Source organism: Amblyraja radiata, chromosome 4, assembly GCF_010909765.2.
Source record: "Amblyraja radiata isolate CabotCenter1 chromosome 4, sAmbRad1.1.pri, whole genome shotgun sequence".
NCBI lineage: Eukaryota > Metazoa > Chordata > Chondrichthyes > Rajiformes > Rajidae > Amblyraja > Amblyraja radiata.
In genome coordinates, this window is record NC_045959.1 from 60,517,195 (window position 1) to 60,538,893 (window position 21,699).

General features: G+C 41.0%; 1 protein-coding gene across 4 annotated transcripts in view; it reads left to right on the plus strand.

Moving 5' to 3' along the window:
- The first annotated feature begins 2,898 nt into the window (after positions 1 to 2,898).
- Positions 2,899 to 21,699, plus strand: part of myom1 (myomesin 1) — a 94,776-nt gene continuing 75,975 nt past the window's right edge. For 3 of the 4 annotated variants that reach the window (XM_033019592.1, XM_033019594.1, XM_033019596.1), the window contains exons 1-4: positions 2,899 to 3,326; positions 4,169 to 4,355; positions 13,324 to 13,516; positions 17,654 to 17,811. In XM_033019592.1, coding sequence (XP_032875483.1) covers positions 4,219 to 4,355; positions 13,324 to 13,516; positions 17,654 to 17,811 — 488 coding nt within the window. In that variant the 5' untranslated portion in view covers positions 2,899 to 3,326; positions 4,169 to 4,218. Of the gene's footprint in view, positions 3,327 to 4,164; positions 4,356 to 13,323; positions 13,517 to 17,653; positions 17,812 to 21,699 lie in introns of all 4 variants that reach the window. The other variant, XM_033019593.1, reaches the window with a different exon arrangement.

Genomic DNA, 21,699 nt, shown 5'->3' on the forward strand with positions numbered 1-21,699 from the left:
AGGCATTCAATTCAATTCAATTCAATTCAATTCAATTCAATTCAATTCAATTCAATTCATGTGACACCCCTCTTGATTCTTGACTCAAGCCACCTACATTCTCATCCAGATTACAATACACAACAATCAACAATGGACCAAGCACCAATCTTTGTGGAACATCACTGGTCGCTGGCCTCCAATCTGAAAAAAAACAATCCAGCTACTACTATACTACTATACAACCAAGCTAACTTTGTATCCAATTGGCTTGCTCACTCTAGATCCTGCCGGTCCAGCGTACTATGTGTTGCCTTGTTGAAGGCCTTGCTAAAGTCCATGCAGATTATGTCCAATGCACTGCTCCCATCAATTCTCTTGGTCATCTCCTCAAATTTGTGAAGCACAATTTCCCACACGCAAAACCACTTTGACAATTCCTTATCAGTCCTTGTCATTCCAAAAACAGATAAATCACAATGTAGGCTTTAATTGTCATTATTTTTTGGGTGCGCATACTGTTTTGTACTGCTCTTGCCATGAATTATTTGAAGTGGATACACTGCCACTGAAATTCTAGTCATAGAGTCATAGAGTGATACATTGCGGAAATAAGCCCTTTGGCCCAACATGCCCACACCGGCCAACATGTCCCAGCTGCATGAGTCCCGCCTGCCTTTGTTTGGTCCATATCCCTCCAAACTTGTTCTATCCATGTACCTGTCTAACTGTTTCTTAAACGTTGGGATAGGCCCAGCCTCAACTACCTTCTCTGGTAGCTTGTACCACACACCCACCACCCCTTTGTGTGAAAAAATTACCCCCTCAGATTCCTATTAACTCTTTTCCCCTTCACTGTGAATCTATGTCATTTGGTTCTCAAGTTCAAGTTCAAGTTCAAGTGAGTTTATTGTCATGTGTCCCTGTATAGGACAATGAAATTCTTGCTTTGCTTAAGCACACAGAAAATAGTAGGCATTGATACAAAACAGATAAATGTGTCCATATACCATGATATAAATATATACACACATGAATAAATAAACTGGTAGTGCAAATAACAGAAAGTGGTTGCTAATAATCAGAGTTTTGTCCGAGCCAGGTTTAATAGCCTGATGGCTGAGGGGAAGTAGCTATTCCTGAACCTGGTTGTTGCAGTCTTCAGGCTCCTGTACCTTCTACCTGAAGGTAGCAGGGAGATGAGTGTGTGGCCAGGATGGTGTGGGTCTTTGATGATACTGCCAGCCTTTTTGAGGCAGCGACTGCGATAAATCCCCTCGATGGAAGGAAGGTCAGAGCCGATGATGGACTGGGCAGTGTTTACTACTTTTTGTAGTCTTTTCCTCTCCAGGGCGCTCAAATTGCCGAACCAAGCCACGATGCAACCGGTCAGCATGCTCTCGACTGTGCACCTGTAGAAGTTAGAGAGAGTCTTCCTTGACAATCCGACTCTCCGTAATCTTCTCAGGAAGTAGAGGCGCTGATGAGCTTTTTTGATAATTGCGTTAGTGTTCTCGGACCAGGAAAGATCTTCAGAGATGTGCACGCCCAGGAATTTGAAGTTCTTGACCCTTTCAACCATCGACCCATTGATATAAATGGGGCTGTGGGTCCCCCTCCTACTCCTTCCAAAGTCCACAATCAGTTCCTTGGTTTTGCTGGTGTTGAGGGCCAGGTTATTGCGCTGGCACCATATGGATGGACAGTTGCTCGATCTCTCTTCTGTACTCTGACTCATCCCCATCAGTGATACGCCCCACAATAGTGGTGTCGTCAGCGAACTTGATGATGGAGTTCGCACTGTGGTTCGCTACGCAGTCATGGGTATAGAGTGAGTACAGCAGGGGGCTGAGCACGCAGCCTTGAGGTGCTCCCGTGCTGATTGTTATTGAGGCTGACACATTTCCATCAATACGAACAGACTGTGGTCAGTGGACGAGGAAGTCGAGGATCCAGTTGCAGAGGGATGCGCAAAGACCCAGTTCTGCGAGTTTGGTAACCAGTTTGGAGGGGATGATTGTGTTAAATGCCGAGCTGTAATCAATGAATAACAGCCTGACATATGAGTTTTTGTTGTCCAAGTGGTCCAGTGCGGAGTGGAAGGCCAGTGAGATTGCATCCACCGTTGATCTGTTGTGGCGGTACGCGAACTGCAGTGGGTCCAGGTTTTTGTCGATGTAGGAGTTGATTTGCTCCATGATCAACCTTTCAAAGCACTTCATCACCACCGGCGTTAGTGCCACTGGTCGATAGTCATTGAGGCATGTCACCTACTCTTACTCGATTCCCCTACTCTGGGCAAGCGATTCTGTGCATTAAAGTTCAGTTAGTACCGAGGTACAATGAGAAGCTTGTGTTATGTGCTAACCAGTCAATGAAAGAATAGTACGTGATCACAATTGGGCCATCCACAGTGTACAGATACATGATATAGGGTATAACGTTTAGTGCAAGATAAAGTCCGATTAAAGATAGTCCGGGGGTCTCCATTGAGGTAGATAGTAGCTCAGGGCCGTTCTCTAGTTGTTGATAAAATGGTTGCCTAGTTGTGTGTACGTGTGATTTAAGTTTATACTGTCTACCTAATCGTGTTGTACGTGCTTAATGTCAAATTCGTGTGCAACCATCACCTCGTGTTAAAAAAAGAAACATTGCATTGACATCTTCCCCTCCTGAAAACCTTCAATATTCCTCCTTCACCCTGACCTCCCCAGCCACTCCTTCCATCAGGCACCATTCGTCCCAGCGGCGACAGAACCAAAGATCTTATAGCTATAGGATCTTTGGGCAGAACGGATTCTTCAGTCACTTGAGAACCCGTCGAACCTACGTGAAGGCGAGTCACATCTAACCCAGGGGGACTGCCTAAGGAGATAGTGATTCCGGCACCTTTCAAACCACACCTCCACATATGTGTATGCAATCACTGGGTCAGCTCACAGAAGTCAATCCCGTGAGAGGAATGGCTAAAATGAGTGAAATGTATCCAGATTTAAGGAGCCTGTGGATAAAAGGGATTGGCGAATCGGAGCTTGAACTCCACTAATTGCAAACTCTTATTTCCCCCTACACGAAGCATTCAATAACTCTTTACCTGCATTGCAACCCCTTGATATTTCTAGCCGGGGGACACTGATTGCTTGCGCTAGTGCTATATTTACCGATCCTTAAAGCCATAAAAGGTCGTAACTCTGGCTTTCACATTCCACTGACGGGCGGCATTATTTTTGTACTGAACTCTGGAGCCGAGTCTGCAGCCTTCTTCCTGCCACTGCTTTCCCAGATACATCACACCGAGCCTTCTCGCTGATACAAACAACCAAATCTCAGAAAACATTTGACATTCGGTGAGTGTTCTTGATTCTAAGTAGATTTGGCGGGGCTTGTGGCGGGTTTTGTGACCCAAATGTTGTTTTTATTCTTTGTTAAAACGTTAAAGTCCCGCTGGCAGCTGAGCGGTGCATGTGTAACTGTACACTGAACACGTAGCTCAACCGGCGAGGTCGGGCAGAATCACGCCGTTTTATTAAATGCGGGTTTGTAACAAAAAGGACCCAATTAGAAACCTAGACCGAGAAACCGTGATTATATTTCACCGGAACCCTGTGTGGCTGGATGTTAACAATTCTGTCAGAATTACTTTAAAATGTATCTTGAAATATAAAATTAAACGCGGAATGGGAACTTGGATGTAAACATGGCTCAAAGTAAAGTAACGCACAATGTTTCATTTGCAGCCAAATACATGTATTAAAACGAATTAATAGCTTTCGCGCGAGAATTATTAAAGACAGTGGCAAATATTTAGAATTAAATGTAATTTTTATTTAATACAAACGATATTTTATATGATATTGTACACGTTGTGTACTGTATATATGTGACAGTTTCCATTTCTTATAATTAAAATTCAAAGTGATTTATTACATAGAAACATTGTGGCAGATTGTTGGCTTATGAGGATTTGAACCCTAATTTGCAACGTTTTAAATGTTACTTGCTTTGACCATCAAGGGTCAGACCAGAAAAGGACATAAACTAAATCGGAACCTTGTTACCCATACCTTGACATCAGCCCACTCTTCACAAAACGCAGCAACTAAGACCTACATTGATTTTGCAATTTTGTTGTACTTTTATTTATGGAGCACTTTTTCCTGAGTTTTATTTTTTGCTTTATCTAAAACAGAGTTCATACGGCCAAGCGGGAACAATTCGGATTTTACGTGGCCAGCCAGCATGTCCTCCGTATCAGTACCTTTCTACCAGAAGCACCACAAGCACTATGATCGCGACTATCGGAGTAGCCAGTTGCACTCCACTATGCAAGACTACCGCCTGCAGGAAAAGCGCAACATTACAACTCACTCCCACGGGTAAGAGCATGTCAGGATTACAGATGCACAGTTTAATTTAGAGATACAGCGTGAAAACAGGCCCTTCGACCCACCGAGTCCGCACCGAATAGCGATCCCCGCACATTAATACTATCATACACACTTTAGGGACAATTTTGTACATTTATACCAAGCCAATTAACCTATAAACTTGTAGATCTTTGGAGTGTGGGAGGTTCTCGGAGAAAACCAACGCAAGTCACGGGGAGAACGCACAAACTGCACCGGTAGCCTGGATCGCGCTGTAAGGCAGCAACTTTGCCGCTGTACCACCGTGGTAGAGCAGGCCCTCGGACCCAACTTGCCCATGCCAACCAACATGCCCCACCTTCCCACCTGTCTGCATTTGCCCATATCTTTCTAAATCTTTCTTATACATGTACTTCTCCAAATGTACTTTAAATGTTAAAGGACTGTCCCATTGCGGGGACCTAATTTGTGAGTTTAGAAGAGTTTGCACTCGACTCAAACTCGACAAGTGGTCCTAGGAGATCTATGTAACTCTCCTTCATGCTCGAGAGTAGTTCCCGCATAATCGAGGCCTCAGTTTGGTCGAAGAGTATTTTTTAGCATCCTGAAAATTGTCCACAAGTAAAAATTGGTCGGCTTTTTTACTCGTAGGTTTAGTCGAAGTGGGTCGTAGTAGGTCGGCATGTTATTCGTAGGTAATCAATGGCAATCGAAGGCAATCAAATGTAATCAAAGGTAGTCGAAGGTGGTTGTACGTAGTGTTAGTATAGTCGAAGGTGATCGTCTTCACTCTCCACTATTCGATGTCCAATTTTCCCGATGCTAGTCGAAGCTAGTCTTCAGCATAGTCAAAGGAGGTCGAAGGAGATCGAAGGCCTTCTACATATTCGTAGGAGGTTCTCTACATAGTTGAAGGAGGTCGTAGGAGGTGTTCTACTTCGGCGATACAACAAGACCATGACACTTTTTTAAACTCTCCTAAACTCTTCTAAATTCACAAATTAGATCCTCGCAGTGGAACAGGCCCTTTATTATAGTACCTGCCTCAACTACCTCCTCTGGCAGTTCGTTGCAGACACACACCACCCTTTGTGTGTAAATATTGCCCCTCAGGTTCTTGTTAAACCGTTGTGCTCTGTGCATTTACCTGATCTATTCCCTCATGATCTTCTACACCTCTGTAAGATCACTCCTCATTCTCCATGGAATAAAGCCCTAGCCTGCTCAACCACTCCCTGTAGCTCAGGTCCTCAATTCCAAGCAACATTCTCGTAAATATTCTCCGCGCCCTACTTGTAAAAGTTTAAACAACATATCCAGAATTTGGTGTGGATATAAATTTTTGATAATAGCTGGATCTAGATTTCAAGAATTATCAAATCTAGTTAAGTTGTTGGGTTTTTGTTGACAAACTAACTAATTATCCTGCCATTCAACCAAATTCAAGGATAAACATTAACCTCATAAGATGATAAGACATAGAAGCAGAATTAGGCCATTCGACCCATTGAGTCTGTTCTGCCCTTTGATCATGGCTGATCTGTTTTTGCCTCAAATGTATTCTTCTGCCTTCTCCCTGTAACCTTTGATGCCCTTAGTAATCAAGAGCCCCCATCAATCTCTGCTTTAAAAATACCCAATGACTTGGCCTCCATCGCCATCTGTAGCAATGAATTCCATAAATTCAACACACTCTGGTGAAAAAATTCCTGCTCTTCTCTATTCCAAAGGTATGTCCTTTTGTTCAGAGTCTGTGCCCTCTAGTCCTAGATTCCCCACGTCTGGAAACATCCTCTGAATATCCACTCTATCTAGGCCTTTCATTATTCGGTAGGTTTCAATGAGATTATCCCCTCATCCTCCTAAACTCCAGCAAGTCCAGGCCCATAGCCATCAAACACTCCTCATACGTTAACCCAATCATTCCTGGGAAGATTTTTATAAACCTTCTCTCCAACATCAGCACAACCTTCCTCAGATATGGAGCCCATATAAAATAAGAATATTTCGTAGATAAAATTCATCAAAGGAAAAATGCGAGGTTTGAAAATAAATAACCATAGAATGGTGGCATCACTCAGTGGATCAGACAGCACCTGTGGTAACAGAAACAGAGCTAATGTTTTAACTGGAGAGTCTATTCCAGGTTCTTTAACCTGAAACTTTTAACTGTTTCTGTATCAGCCTGATGAAGGCGCCTGACCCGAAACATCACCTATCCTTATTCTCCAGAGATGCTGCCTGACCCGCTGTGTTATTCCAGCATGCAGCGTTTCTTTTTGTAAATCAGCACCTGCAGTTCCTTGTTCGTATTGTTTCTCTTTCCACAGATACTGCCTCACCTACTGAGTTTTCAGCATTCTTTTGTTTTTTATTTGTGTTGGGTAGGCTATCATGCCAAACAAAGACAATTAAAGCATTGTTATAGTCATAAAAATGTTCAATAGCTTTTTTGAAGTTTAAAAAAAGGACATAGGTGAAATTCAAAACTCACGACCATGGTAGGGGGAGTATTGGAGATAGCGATGGAATTTACTCATATTTGTAAGGTAGTGAGCTATTTAGAGACTGTCAGCATGGGTTTGTGTGAGACAGCCCATGAGTTACAAATTTGATTGAGTTTTTTGATGAGATGGCAAAGGTGATCGATGGCCTGGAGCAATCGGTGTTGTCTGCATGTACTTCAGTGAGTTACAGTATTTGACAAGGTCTTTCATGGTATACTGATCCAAAAGATTAAGATGCATGGGATTCACAGTGACTTGGTAGTTTGGATTCAGAACTGCCTTATCCATAGAAGATGATCAGTAGTGGTGGAATAGTGTTATTCTAGCTGGAGGTCCATGACCAGAGTTATTTGCAGGGATCTGTGCTGGGACCTCAGTTGTTTGTGATATATATAAATGACTTGGTCAAAATGTCGATGAGTTGATTAGTACATCAGCAGACAACACAAAAATGTGTGCCATTTGAAACAGTGAAGAAGGTTATCAAAGGATGCAACAGAATGTAGACCAGTATAATATGGGTGGAAAAATAGCACATTAAGTTTAATCCAAGCAAGTGTTGCATATTGGAAGGTCAAATGTATGGAGAAGGTATACCGTTAATGACAGAGCCCTTAACGACCTTAAGTATGGAAGGATCCAATGTCCTAGCCTCCTGAATGTAACAATAAATATAAATAAACTGTTAAAGAAGGAAAACGATATGTTTGTCTTCATCTACTAAGACATTAAGCATAAGATTCAGGAAATAATTTTGCAGTTTTATAAACTTTTGTTAAATAACTTTTGGAATATCTTTTTGTTTCTATGTCCAACCCTCTGCATCCCTTGACGTCGGATTCCTTGGATTTATTGTCTTAACTTACTGTCCTAATTTACTGTCTTGGCCCAAGACTCTCACTGTTTTATTTTGAAATTATTATTGTCTTCTCTGTGATGATAACTAGATCATTGTGTTTAAGAGTGTGGAAGAAAGACAAAAGGAAATTTAACAAGACACCAGTACAACAATTTCAGATGTAATCTCCATCATTTAGTGGCATGTACAGAAGGTTATTTTGAATAGTCAAACACAGCCATTACTGTCCTTCTGAATTGTTCTTGATTGAAACATTATTCAATGGAGAAATTATAAAGAGAATATGGCTACTTACTGTTAGTGGGGAATTTTCTATTTAAAGTGTTCTGATCAGGATTTGGGGCATTTGAGCTATAAAGTTTTCTGTATTAATTTTATATCTGATTCATGAAGGTTTTTAAAGTGACACCTTTTACAATGCATTACTGTTGAAATTGTAACATGCGTTGCCATGCTTTTGTTATTTGAAAGTTGTCCCACCATATTTATCCCAAATATTGGATTACTCATTACAGGATCTCTCTCTTCCTGTGTTAAGTTGCAGGTGTGTTGTCGTGCTAGTGGATAGAAGAAATTCATTGTCATAATATTCTCCAAAGCAACTTCAATCTAATATATTTCCCAAAATACTTGGGCTGGGTAGTATTTTGATGATCTAAAGACATCCATGTAGCTTTACATCTTATAAAAATTAGCTTAGGTGGAGAATTTTGTTGATTTGCAGTTACTTGGCTGGAAGTCTTTCAGAACCCTGTTGAGATCTGTGGATGGGGCTTTAGGCAATCCTTTGTGGCTGAGCAGGAAGACCTCCAAGGAAATTCCTCATCTTGAACACTGGTGGACTGTTGTTATATGTTTGTTCTGCCAGAATAGAGTCGGAAAGCAAGGAAATAGCCCCTTGGCCCAACCCATTTATGCCAACCAAGATGCCCATCTAAGCAAGTCCGATTTGCTCGCGTTTGACCCATATGTCTTCAAACCTTCCCTAGGTCTGTTCACTCATGTTGAAGGCAACTTATTGCCCTTGTTAGGAAAACAGCTGAGAAAAGAGCAGAAGCCACTAAGAATATTGGGCTAGCACTCTGATAGGCAGAAGATGAATACCAAAAGCATTACATTCAATTCCCACCACAAACTTTGCTTCTGACCCGCTGTATTGCATGTAAATGTCTGCTGTAGATATGTGATGCAAGTGTGCGTATATGATTCAAGGACAGTTTCATCCCAACTGTTATTAGGCAACTGAACTATCCTACCAACAATGAGAGAGCAGTCCTGAACTACTATCTTCCTCATTGGAGCCCCTCAGACTATCTCTGATGGGAGTTTACTGGCTTTATCTTGCACTAAACGTTATTCATGTTATTCTCTTCATCATGTATTTGTATACTGTGGATGGCTCGATGTAATCATGTATTGTCGTTCCTCTGACTGGTTAGCATGCAACAAAAGCTATTCACTGTACCTCAGTACATGTGACAATAAGCTAAACTAAACTAGATGAGTAAAGTAATTGTGCATCTTCTAACTGCATTCCATGACTCTTCACATCTCTCTGTATATGTTGCATCGTACAGGTTCAAATGCAGGAATGTGTGCACAGGCACATACGTTTAAATGCAACAAGGATAGAAAATCAAGAAAAAAAGAAAATAATTTTAGTCTGACAATGAGCATGAGTTATCCAGTTTGTGGGATGAGTTTAAAATCCCAAAACCTCTTAAATTACTCTGCTCACTTGGAAGGATTAGTTTAAATTCCTAACACAGTCTTGTGAGAAACGATGGTAATGAGATAAAGCATAGGGGAATGCAACATAACTCTTGAGCAGAAACTGTAAGAGTGGGTGGAGGGCATTGACCTGTGTGGCTACATTGAAAGCCTCGGCATGTAAAAACAAGTACAGTAGTCTTTCAATTCACATGATGATTACATGGAAATATTTATTGGTGCAAACAGTAGAGTAGAAATTGGTTGTGTGGGTCAGAAATTTTTTTAAAAGTATAGTTTTGGGCTCACTGTTATAGGAAAGATGTTGTCAGGATGGAAGGGGTGCTGAGAAGATTTGCAAGGATATTGCCAGGACTCGAGGACCTGAGCTATAGGGAACAAGTGAGCAAGCTCGGACTATTCCATGGAGCACAGGAGGATAAGGGGTAATCTTATCGAAGTATTCAAAATCGCACCCTTTCCAACTTGACAACATCTTTCCTATAACATGGAGCCAAAAACTGAACACAATACTATACATAAATGTGGCTTCACCAACGTCGTATATAACTGCAACATGCCCCCCCCCCCCAACATCTATACTCCACACTCTGACTGATGAAGGCCAAAGTGCCGAAAACATTTATGACCACCCTATCTGCCCGTGACACCACTTTCAAGGAACTATGTACCTGCATTCAAGATCCCCCTGCTCTACAACACTCTCCCAGAGCACTACCATTCACTGTGTAGATCCTGCCCATGTTGGACATCCCAAAATGCAACATTTCATATTTCTCTATGTTATATCCCATCAACCATTCCTCAGCCCACTTGCCCAACCGATCAAGATCCTGCTGCAGTCATTGAATGCATCAGCAAGTGCATGATCTCTTTAAAGGACATATCTTGGCAATGGAACATGGTTGAGTTCTTTGACTACACACTGAATTTCAAGTGTTTTGTGATTTAATTGTTGAACAAATTGAATCAAAGTTATTTAGCATTCAAAATCTCATATTGCATATTGCATATATGCATATTCATGACGTCCATAGAGATTGTATTAATGAATGTAAAACATGCAAACTGCAAATTTACTACAGTTTATCACAGCAAGAAGCCACAAAGGGGATGTATGCACTTGTGATTAATAGCAAATTAAGCTTGACTAGCATTTACACCACCAGTGACAACGGCAGAAAACAGAAGAAATCGAGACAAAAGACTTTAGCCTTCAGAGATACAGTGCGGAAACAGGTCCTTCGGCCCACCGAGGCCTCACCGACCCCATACACTAACACTATCCTACACACTCTAGGGACAATTTAACCAAAGTAAATGAACCTACAAACCGGTAGGTCTTTCAAGTGTGGGAGGAAACCGGAGCATCTGGAGAAAACTCATGCGGTCAGAGAAAGAAGGTACAAACTCCGTATAGACAGCATCTGTAGTCAGGATTCAACCCAGGTCTCTGCCGCTGTAAGGCAGCAGCTCTATCGCTAAGCCACAAAAGTATAATTAAATGGACAGATTATCTACATGAAACTCAACGGGGCAGCAGATTGCTCATTTATAGATGAGGATACACATCTAAGTTGTCAGCCATGTTCCACTGACAAAGAGAGCAATGAACTTGAATACATGTTCAGAAGAAGTCTTAAAATCTTTAGTCCAGATTGAAGTGATTATTGCACTATGTGGTCAGCAATTAGCCCAACAAATGGTTGTAGCTGAGGGTACTAAATGGTCAACAGCAAAGGTTGGCTCAAAAGATTAACGCTAGATCGGACAGAACTGTTCCACATGGGGCATGCTTAGATTTACACTTTGGAAAATATGGAGAAATATCCGATGATGCAAGTATTAATGCTCATCCACATCAAAACAGGTGCAAAGTCAATCTAAGGATGTCAAAATAGTTCTTTATAGGTTCACAATGATGCAACATGTACATTGAAACTTGCCGGTGATGATTTCATGATTTGAATGATGAATTGGCAGCTGTTGAAATGGGGGATGAATTGGGGGATGTTGAAAGTAGTAGAAGATGATATTCCACTAGTTTGGTTCCGCAATCTTGATGAATCGAAGCTGTATCCATTAATTCTTCAATTTATTTAATACCCGAGCCAATAATAAAAACTTCAGGCTATGGCTTTTCTGCTTATCAGCATTTCAAAAATATATTTTCCCAATACACTCAATGTCGGAGTTAAAACCATCATTCAGATAATAGACGTTGGAGTTTAGATTGAAATATGTGACACAAAGATGGCTTCTATAAATAAGAATTAATATCCCCATGTATCAACTCATTCCACCAAATAATACACAGGAAAATGTAAAAAAGTTATGTGATTTGAGCATGTCCCAGAAGTTGATCCTGTGACATTGCGGAAGTAACGCTAGAAAGGTCCACTGAATTAAGTCAAGAAGTGATACTTTCCTCAAGTTATGAAATGGATACAATGCCAATGAAACAAGTTTCTCGAAGATTAAAGAAATTCAGGAAAAAATAGTTAAATTTACAAACAATGCATATGTACGGATCACATATTATTTTCAAAAAGGGAAAAGCAATGTAGTATACATATATTAAAAACAGATATGTATGATGGTTACGCCACATATGCAAAGTACTCGATTAGTTGAATAAACCAGTTGCAGTTGTCCGTGTGTCTTCACATTACCTCTGTAGAGGCCGGGTTCAAAGTTAGGAACATATGCACGGACACATAATTTACAACCATCCACTGTATTTCTCTTCCTGCTATTTGACCATTATTGAATTAGCCATTTCTTAACCTCAGTCTTTTATTTGAATATCAGATAAGATACAGCCCACAGTTAGACTGCCTTCTTTACCTCTTTAAAATCTCCCAATTCCACCTCAATCTTAATGCATCCACTGTTGAAAATCTCATTTGTAAATGTATTACCACCAGATCTGGTTATCTAACACATTTCATGTTTCCACCAGTGGGAAAGTCTAGAACCAGAGGACACAGCCTCAGAATAAAAGGATGTATCTTTAGACAGGAAATTAGGAGGAATTTCTTTCATCAGAGGGTGGTGAATCTGTGGAATTCATTGCCACAGATGGCTCTGGTGGCCTTGTCAGTGGGTATTTTTAAGGAGGAGATTGTCAGAGAGTTGATTATTAAGTGTTATGGGGAGAAGGTAAGAGAATGGGGTTGATGAACGAGGGAATGATAGATCAGCCATGATTGAATGGCAGAGTAGACTTCAAGGGTTACTGGCCTACTTCTGCTCCTATGATTAATGAACATGAATTTCATCATTCTGCCCTCTATAAGTGAGATGGCTGCCACCATTGAGTTCAAATTGAGCAACATGTTGATTTAAAATTATGTCTTCCGTTCTAGGGTTCTTCTATGAGTTAAAACCTCTCTAAATCTATAATCTCTTCCAACTCCATAATAATTTGAGATATCTGCACAATTCTCACATCTTAATCATTCTGAAATGTAATTGTACTATTCACCTGCAAGGGCCTTAAGGTATAGAATAACAAAATAATACTTGATGCAATGGAAGAGAACAAATATGTGAACAGAATAGGCCACGGGCCTCGTTTTGTGTTGATTAATAGTTTAGTTTTAGTTACTTGGGACTAATAGATTCCTGGTGTGCTACAAAGTTCTAAGGTTTCGACTTCAAGGCACTAAATGTTAAGGGGGAACACAGTAGATGAGGATTAGTGTGCAATGTACTGTAATTATATAGTTTGTCCATAATTACTGAAGGTGGCACACAGATAACAATGCAAGTAAAGTAACCAATTATTATGTGGAAGAGAAATACAATGAAATGTGGAAAAAGCTATGCAAAAAAAAAGTGATGAATAATAAATAAGATTTTGTTTGTTTTTATTTAGCTCCGAGCATGTCAGCGGATTTACCCATACAAAAGATGAAAAACGCAAGCACTCAGAAGGATACATTGGTGGGGAGAGTCACTTTGTCCAAAAGAATACCACTGAAGAACACAACGTTGAGAGGATTGCATCGCATTCATCAAGAAAAGTAGCCATCCGGGAGTCTGCTGAGCGCATTTCACTGAATAAAAAGGTGAATACAACAGAGCGATGTTCAATTCAGACTGCAGACATCAGGTCCTCTTTAGGCATTTCCTTAGGCTCAAGGATGACTTGTTTCCACTCCAGCTCGGTGGGTTGTGAGGTGACTTGAGGTGAATGTGGAACCCAAAGACGCAGCAGCAGGGGGAGCAGAAGCAGCCTGTAGAATAGGCCCTCATCTGATTGGGAGGTGATTTGCTCCTTCCACTGGGATGCCATGAGCTGTTGATACATGAACATGAGATTCTCAATACCATCCTGTGCATTTCTTCTCCATTTTGAGTGGTCCTGGACTGGGAATTCCCATGTGTCAGTGGGGATACATGTCAAATGTTACTGCTAGAAATTATAAGACTGTTTCAGTGAAAAGGTAAAGATAATAAGAATTAATTTGGAAGCAAAAAAAAAGAATTTAGATTAAATTAAAAAAAAAAAAAGATATAGAAAACACACATTTCTACATTCCTTCCTTTAAAGAACAACATCCTGCTGCATCGTGATCTCATGATAACATATATAGAGCAATGATGGATCTGGTCTTTCTTTCACTGGTTAATGTAGAAATGTTTCCTCTTCCTTTCTTTCTTGTTCTCAACTATCTAAGTTATAAATATCACTTTGCTATGCCTTTCTCTGCTCCTATTACTCTTTTCCCCTCTTGAAGTCTTCATATTAATTTAACTATGCAGGTACAATGTTACTATGCAAGTACAGAGATTGAGATGATTTAAAGAAGTGTGGCCCAGTACTTGTCTTGTTGAACTAAGAGGGTCTGTTTCATATAGTCTGTGTAATCTCAGAGTGCACCCGTTGCTCTCCGAAGCAGGGCCACGTTTAATGGGGGCCCAGGAGATCAGATGCACTGATTTATGAATAGGACCTCAACAGTGATTTTCTTCCACACCATTGTTAAAATACATACAATACAATTCAATTTATTGTCATTTGGACCCCTTGAGGTCCAAACGAAATGCCGTTTCTGCAGCCATACATTACAACAAATAGACCCAAGACACAACATAATTTACATAAACATCCATCACATTGCTGTGATGGAAGGCCAAAAAAACTTCTCTCTCCACTGCACTCTCCCCCCCGATGTCAGAGTCAAAGTCAAAGTCAAAGCCCCCGGCGGGCGATGGCGATTGTCCCGTGGCCATTAAAGCCACGCCGGGTGATGCAAGGTCGCACACCGGGTCTTGATGTTAGAGCCCCCGGCGTGCACTCGCAGAGACCCGCCGCCATTCCAAGCCGCGCGGGGCGATGGTGTAAGGCCCCGCTCCAGGAGCGCTTCAACCCCGCAACTCGGGCAGGAGAAGTCGCCGCTGCGGAAGCCCCGAAAAGCGGTCTCCCTCCAGGGACCCGCGGGCTCCCGGTGTTACCGTCCGCCAAACCCGCAGTTGCAGCCTCCGAATCTCCGGGGGTCGGGTCGCAGCAGCGTCCACCACAGCTCCACCCGCTCTGGACTCGGCCAGCACCGCGACAAGATAAACAAAGCATGCTTTCCCTCAATTTACGCTTACATCGTATTTTATGACTGCAGGGATATGGAGAGGAATTGGAGGGGGGGCTGAATATTGTTGATAGGTCATGGAGGACAGAAAGATTGTCGATAATTAGCACAGAGCAATGATAAAGAATTTTGTGCAGATTCAAGAAGAATGGCTTTGTGACAATCATTTACAATAGGGACACCAACCTAGGAAATAAACCAAACTTTTTAAAGTTTTAAAACTCTTTGGTTGATGTTTTCCAAGTGTTAGGCTGGATCAAGGTAAAACAATCTCCAGGCTGGCCGAATGTAAACACTCTAGGCAGGTTGTGAATGCCATGGATGGCAGGCAATTGTATGTAAATGTTATTAACAATGGTATTAGGGAAGGCTCTTACTGGAGTAGAAGAGAGGAGAGAAATTTTGCCCTTCTCTGGTCATAAACTTATGAGAGACATAGATACGGTAGACAGTCCGAACCTTTTTCCCGGTATGGAAAAATCAAATACTAGAGGCTATAGCTTTAAGGTGAAAGGGGCAAAGTTTAAAGGAGATGTGCAGGGCAACTTTTTCACACAGAGGTAGGTGAGGGCCTGAAACACACTGCCAGGGCTGTGGTTGAGGCCGATACGATAGCGGCATTTAAGAGACTTTTGGATAGGCACATTGAAATGCTGGGACTGGAGAGATATGGATTATATGCTGGACGATAAGAGTTGGTCTTGGCATCATGATCAGCAGAGGCATTGTGGCCTGTTCTTGTGCTGCACTGTTCTATGTTCTAAATAATGAGAAAAATGGAAATTTGAAAAGTTTTAACTGTATTTGTACAAGATTAGTGGTAGTTGAGGCTGGGACTATCCCATAGTTTAAGAGACAGTTAGACAGGTACATGGATAGGACAGGTTTGGAGGGATATGGACCAAGCGCAAGCTGTGGGACTAGTGTAGCTGGGACATTGTTGGCCGGTGTGGGTAAGTTGGGTCGAAGGGCCTGTTTCCACACTGTATCACTCTATGACTCTAAGTTGTTAATGTATCAGAATTTCTATTCCATTGATAGACCATGGAATCAGCACATTTTCATCAGCAGTAAAGTAATTTGTTCCTTTATTGCAAAACAGTGCATGCAATCAGTTCCACCCAGTTTTAATTTCATTGTAATCTACGGGGGGGTGAAACTTTGCCTAGGGCCAACTTTTTTTGCTGATCACAGACTAAACCCCATTAGAGCCATTGGGGCGAAGTCGGGTCACCACGCAACAACTGTTACGTAAAATGTTTTTGTGTATTCTGATGCTATCTTTTCTTATGGTAGACAAAAGTGCTGGAGAAACTCAGCGGGTGCAGCAGCATCTATGGAGCGAAGGAAATAGGCAACGTTTCTGGCCGAAACCCTTCTATATCTTTCTTTTCTTATATCCTATCTTTTCTTATATTTGTTGTTGATACTATGTTAGTCATGACCGCAATAAAGTGCTTGTCAACTTTTTTGAAGGAAATTGATATTTGACCCCATTTGTCACAGTTTTGTGTGCAGTATTGTAAAAAGACACATATGGAATATATATTAGACCTGGAATATATATTCAGACTGGAATACAGGAGACTCTGCAATAGCATATACACGTATTCTATAGCCTATTCTATTAGCTAGGTACATACCTAATAACGATCATGCATGTAAAATTATTTTGCTGAGTAGGAATAGTTTCATTAAATGTTGTTATAGCACCTGTCTCACCTACCGCCTCTGGCAGCTTGTTCCATATACCCATCACTGTCTGTGTAAAAATGCTGCCCCTCACGATCCCATTATATCTTTTCACTTTCACCTTAAACCAATGTCCTTTGGCACTTGATTGTCCTACTCTGGGTGAGAGATTCTGTGCATTCATCCTATCCCTCATGTTCTTATACCTCTCGATAAGATCACCCCTCGGCCTCCTGCGCTGGAAGGAATAAAATCCTAGCCTGCCCATCCTCTCTCTCAGGCACTCATGTCCTGGCTACATTCTCAAAAGACTTCTCTGCACTTTTTCCAGCTTCTTATGCTTATCTGCTGACTGGAATGTTAGCTGGGTACTTTTACAGGACGAAACATTGAAGTATGATTTTGCTGAATTGTGTGTGCTAATGCATTCCCTGTGAATGCTATTTCTTGCCTGGTTTTCAGTTAATCTGCAAAAATCGAGATTAAAACATTTAGGTACAGTGAAAAGCGTTTGTTTGCTTGCTATCCAGTCAAAGAAAAGGGTAGACATGTATACAATCAAGCTTTCACAGAGCATGGATAAAGGGTGCAATATTTAGTGTAAGTTTAATTAAAGACAGTTCAATGGTCTCCAATTAATATTAGTTCTATCAATGGAGACTCTCGGACTATCTTTGATCGGACTTTACTGGACCTTATCTTGCATTAAACATTATTCACGTTAATCCCTTTATCATGGATCTGTGCACTGCGGATGGCTGAATTATAATCATGTATTGATTGTCATTCTGCTGACTGGTTAGCATGCAACAAAAACTTTTAACTGTACCTCGTAACAAAAACTTTTAACTGTACACGTAACAATAAATTAAACTCAACTCTCAACACTGTATAAGCCTAATGTTCTTATGTATCTCTCCTCAGATTCACGAGACTCATGAATTTCACAAAAGACTGAAGGAGGACAGCTTGCTTCGTTTGCCTGAGTTTATAATCAAGCCTCGATCCCACACTGTGTGGGAGAAGCAGAACGTGAAGCTGCATTGTACTGTCTCAGGATGGCCTGAACCCAGAGTCACATGGTAATCATCTCCATTATATTCACTGGACTCTCCACCTTCGTCATAACAGATTTATTTGTCTATTAAGTCAAAGTATTTTATTATAGTAATATGATATTCAACCAACAAAGAAAACAAAATATACAAATGTAGATTTTTTCTGAATATGTTCTTAAAGTGAAATATATTTAAGAGAATGGACTTGGGCTAAAGACATGTCTCACCTTCATTTTCTCCCTAACCAAGAACAAATCATGCAAGGTAATTGGCAAAATATGTCAGGTTACATTTTTACACAGCAAGTTATGGTGATCGCACTGTTTGAAAGGGTGGTGGAAGCAGATTAATCTGGAACTTTCAAAAGGAAATTGGATCTTCCCTTTACAGGAAGGATTAGTATAGCTCCCAGAAAGAAAGAAATAAGGCTAATTGGTTAGCTCATTCAGAGAGCCACCACAATGGAATGTACACCAGTACCTCCGTCTGTGTTGTTTGATTCCATAATTCCATGTGGATGATAACAGCCTGAATCCTCTTTGGAAAATGTAAGGCAGATGTATCTTATTCCATTTTTAGTGCAATGCTGTATGGAATAAGTGTCTGTGCAGTGTATTAGTGAAAGGAGGTTCTTTAATTTCAAATTGTATGAAGTGCCTAAACATTGTTTTCAATCAAAACTAATCTTCCATTGAACCACTGCATCCATGAACCTATAGGAACATTAGCATAATCATTGCTTCTTATATTTTTTGTATTCTTCATTCCGTCTCTCGTGTTAGCTTCAGCTGCTCAGTCTAAGGATTTGTTGCATACTAATAGTATTAAATTGGACAAACACTGTACTATATAATGACTGAATGTAACAATGTTTTAATGCTGTGCAATATCCTTTTCGATCAATAATGAATTATTTCTTAATTCAGCTATTGCAGACTGAGGCACCTGATATCACAGAGCAGGAATTATCACTCTTTGTCCTTAGCTTGTGAACTTGGTGTGATGTTAAGAAATTTAAATTTGACCATTGATGCTTATCGATATACTCTGTGCATGTTAAACATTTTTTAATGCCCTTCAGCCATAACCTGACGTGAATTAGTAGTCTATTGTGTTGATTGCCAGTGGGGGTTGGGGTTGGGGGGGTGGGGGGGGGGGGGGGGGGGGGGGAAGAGACAAATTGGAAATACAAGGATGGAGTTAAAGGGAAAGAGAGTATAGGAAAAGTTAAGAAAGGCACCAGAATTAACAGGACAGAAAATTCACGAAGGGATAGGAGAGTATGGCCAAGTGAAATAGGAATCGATGTGAAAGGTGAGGTGAGTAATGGATTAAAAGTATTATTTATGAATGCTCGAAGTATAAGAAGTAAAGTGGATGAGCTTGAGGCTCAGTTAGAGATTGGTAGATATGACATTGTGGGGATTACATGGTTGCAGGAGGATCAGGACTGGGAACTGAATATTCAGGGTTATACTCAACGTCCTATAGAAAGGACAGGCAGGTGGGCAGAGGAGGTGGGATAGTGAGGGATGAAATTCAGTCCCTTGCGAGGGGTGACATAGGGACTGACGATGTAGAGTCGCTGTGGATAGAATTGAGGAATTGTAAAGGTAAGAACACACCAATGGGAGTTACTGTATCTACAGGCCCCCAAACAGTAGCCTGGAAATAGGGTGCAAGTTGCAGCAGGAGTTAAAATTGGCATGTAACAAATGTAATGGCACTGTGGTTATGGGAGATTTCAATACGCAGGTAGACTGGGAAAATCAGGTTGGTTCTGGACCCCAATAAAGGGAGCTTGGAGAGTGCCTCTGAGATGGATTCTTAGAGAAGTTTGTACAGGAGCCTACCAGAGAGAAGGCAATTCTGGATTTAGTGTTGTCTAATGAACCAGATTTTAAAAGGGAACTCAAGGTAAAAGAGGTAGTGACCATAATACGATGTTTTAATCTGCAATTTGAGAGGGAGAAGGTTAAATCAGAAGTGTCAATGTTGCAGTTGAACAAAGGAGACTATGAAGGCATGAGAGAGGAGCTGGCCAAGGTCGACTGGAAAAGGATCCATGCAGGAATGATGGTGGAACAGCAATGGCAGGAATTTCTGGGCATAATTCAGAAGATACAGGATCATTTCATTCCAAAGGGGAAGAAAAATTCTAAGGAGAGTAAGAGGCAACCATGGCTGACAAAGGAAGTTAGGGATGGAATAAAACTAAAAGAAAAGGTGTATAACATAGCAAAAAGTAGCGGGAAGCCAGAGGATTGGGAAACTTTCAAAGGACAACAGAAGGTTACAAATAGAACAATACTGGCTGAAAAGATGAAGTACGAGGGTTATATGGCCAAGAATATAAAGAAGGATAGTAAGAGCTTCTTTAGGTATGTTAAGAGAAAAGGATTAGTAAAGACAAATGTGGGTCCCTTGAAGGCAGAAATAGGTGAAATTATTAGGCGGAACAAGGAAATGGCAGAAGAGTTGAACAGGTACTTTGGTTCTGTCTTCACTCAGGAAAACACAAACAATCTCCCAGATTTGCTAGCGGACAGAGGATCTAGGGAGACAGAGGAACTGAAATAAATTTGCATTAGGCGAGAAATAGTATTGGGTAGACTGATGGGACTGAAGGCTAATAAATCTCCAGGGCCTGATGGTCTGCATCCCAGGGTACTCAAGAAGGTTGCTCTCAAAATTGTGGACGCATTGGTGATCATTTTCACCCTGTGGATTAGAGGGCAGCTAATGTTATCCCACTTTTCAAGAAAGGAGCGAGAGGGAAAACAGGAAATTATAGACCAGTTAGCCTGACATCGGTGGTGGGGAAGATGCTGAAGTCAATCATTAAAGAAGTAATAACGGCGTATTTGGATAGCTGTAAAATGATTGGTCGAAGTCAGCATTGATTTATGAAGGGAAATCCTGCTTGACTAATTTTCTGGAATTTTTTTAGGATGTGTCAACTTGATGAAGGAGAGCCAGTAGATGTAGTGTATCTGGACTCTCAGAAAGCCTTTGATAAGGTCCCACACAAGAGATTAGTGGGCAAAATTAGAGCACATGTTATTGGGGATAGGGTACTGACATGGATAGAGAATTGGTTGGCAGACAAGAAACAAATATATAAAAATGTATTTTGTGTGTTCTGTTGCTTTTTATTGGTATGACTAAAGAAAATCAAATTCCTCGTATGTTGCAAAACATACTTGGCTAATAAAGTATGATTATGATTATGATGAAGTAGGAATAAACGGGTCAGAATGGCAGGCAGTGGCGAGTGGAATGCTGCAAGGCTTGGTGCTGGGGCATCAACTATTTACAATATATATTAATGATTTAGATGATGGAATTAAAAGTAACACGAGCAAATTTGTAGATGACACAAAGCTGGGTGGCAATGTGAACTGCGAAGAGGATGCTAGGAGTTTGCAGGGTGACTTGGACATGTTGAGTGAGTGGGCAGATGCATGGCAGATGCAGTATACTGTAGATAAATGTGAGGTTATCCACTTTGGCGGCAAGAACAAGGAGGCAGATTATTATCCTAATTATGTCAGATTAGGAAAAATGGAAGTGCAACGAGACCTGGGTGTCCTTGTACACCAGTCACTCAAAGTAAACACGCAGATACAGCAGGCAGTGAAGAAAGCTAATGGCATGTTCCCTGAGATGGTGGGACTGTCATATGAGGAAAGACTGGGCTTGTATTCACTGGAATTTAGGATGAGAGGGAATCTTATAGAAACGTATAAAATTATAGAAGGACTGGACATGCTAGATGCAGGAAAAAAATGTCCAATGTTGGGGGAGTCCAGAACCAGGGGCCTCAGTCTAAGAATAAAGGGGAGGCCATTTAAAACTGAGATGAGAAAAAACGTTTTCACCCTGAGAGTTGAGAATTTGTGGAATTTTCTG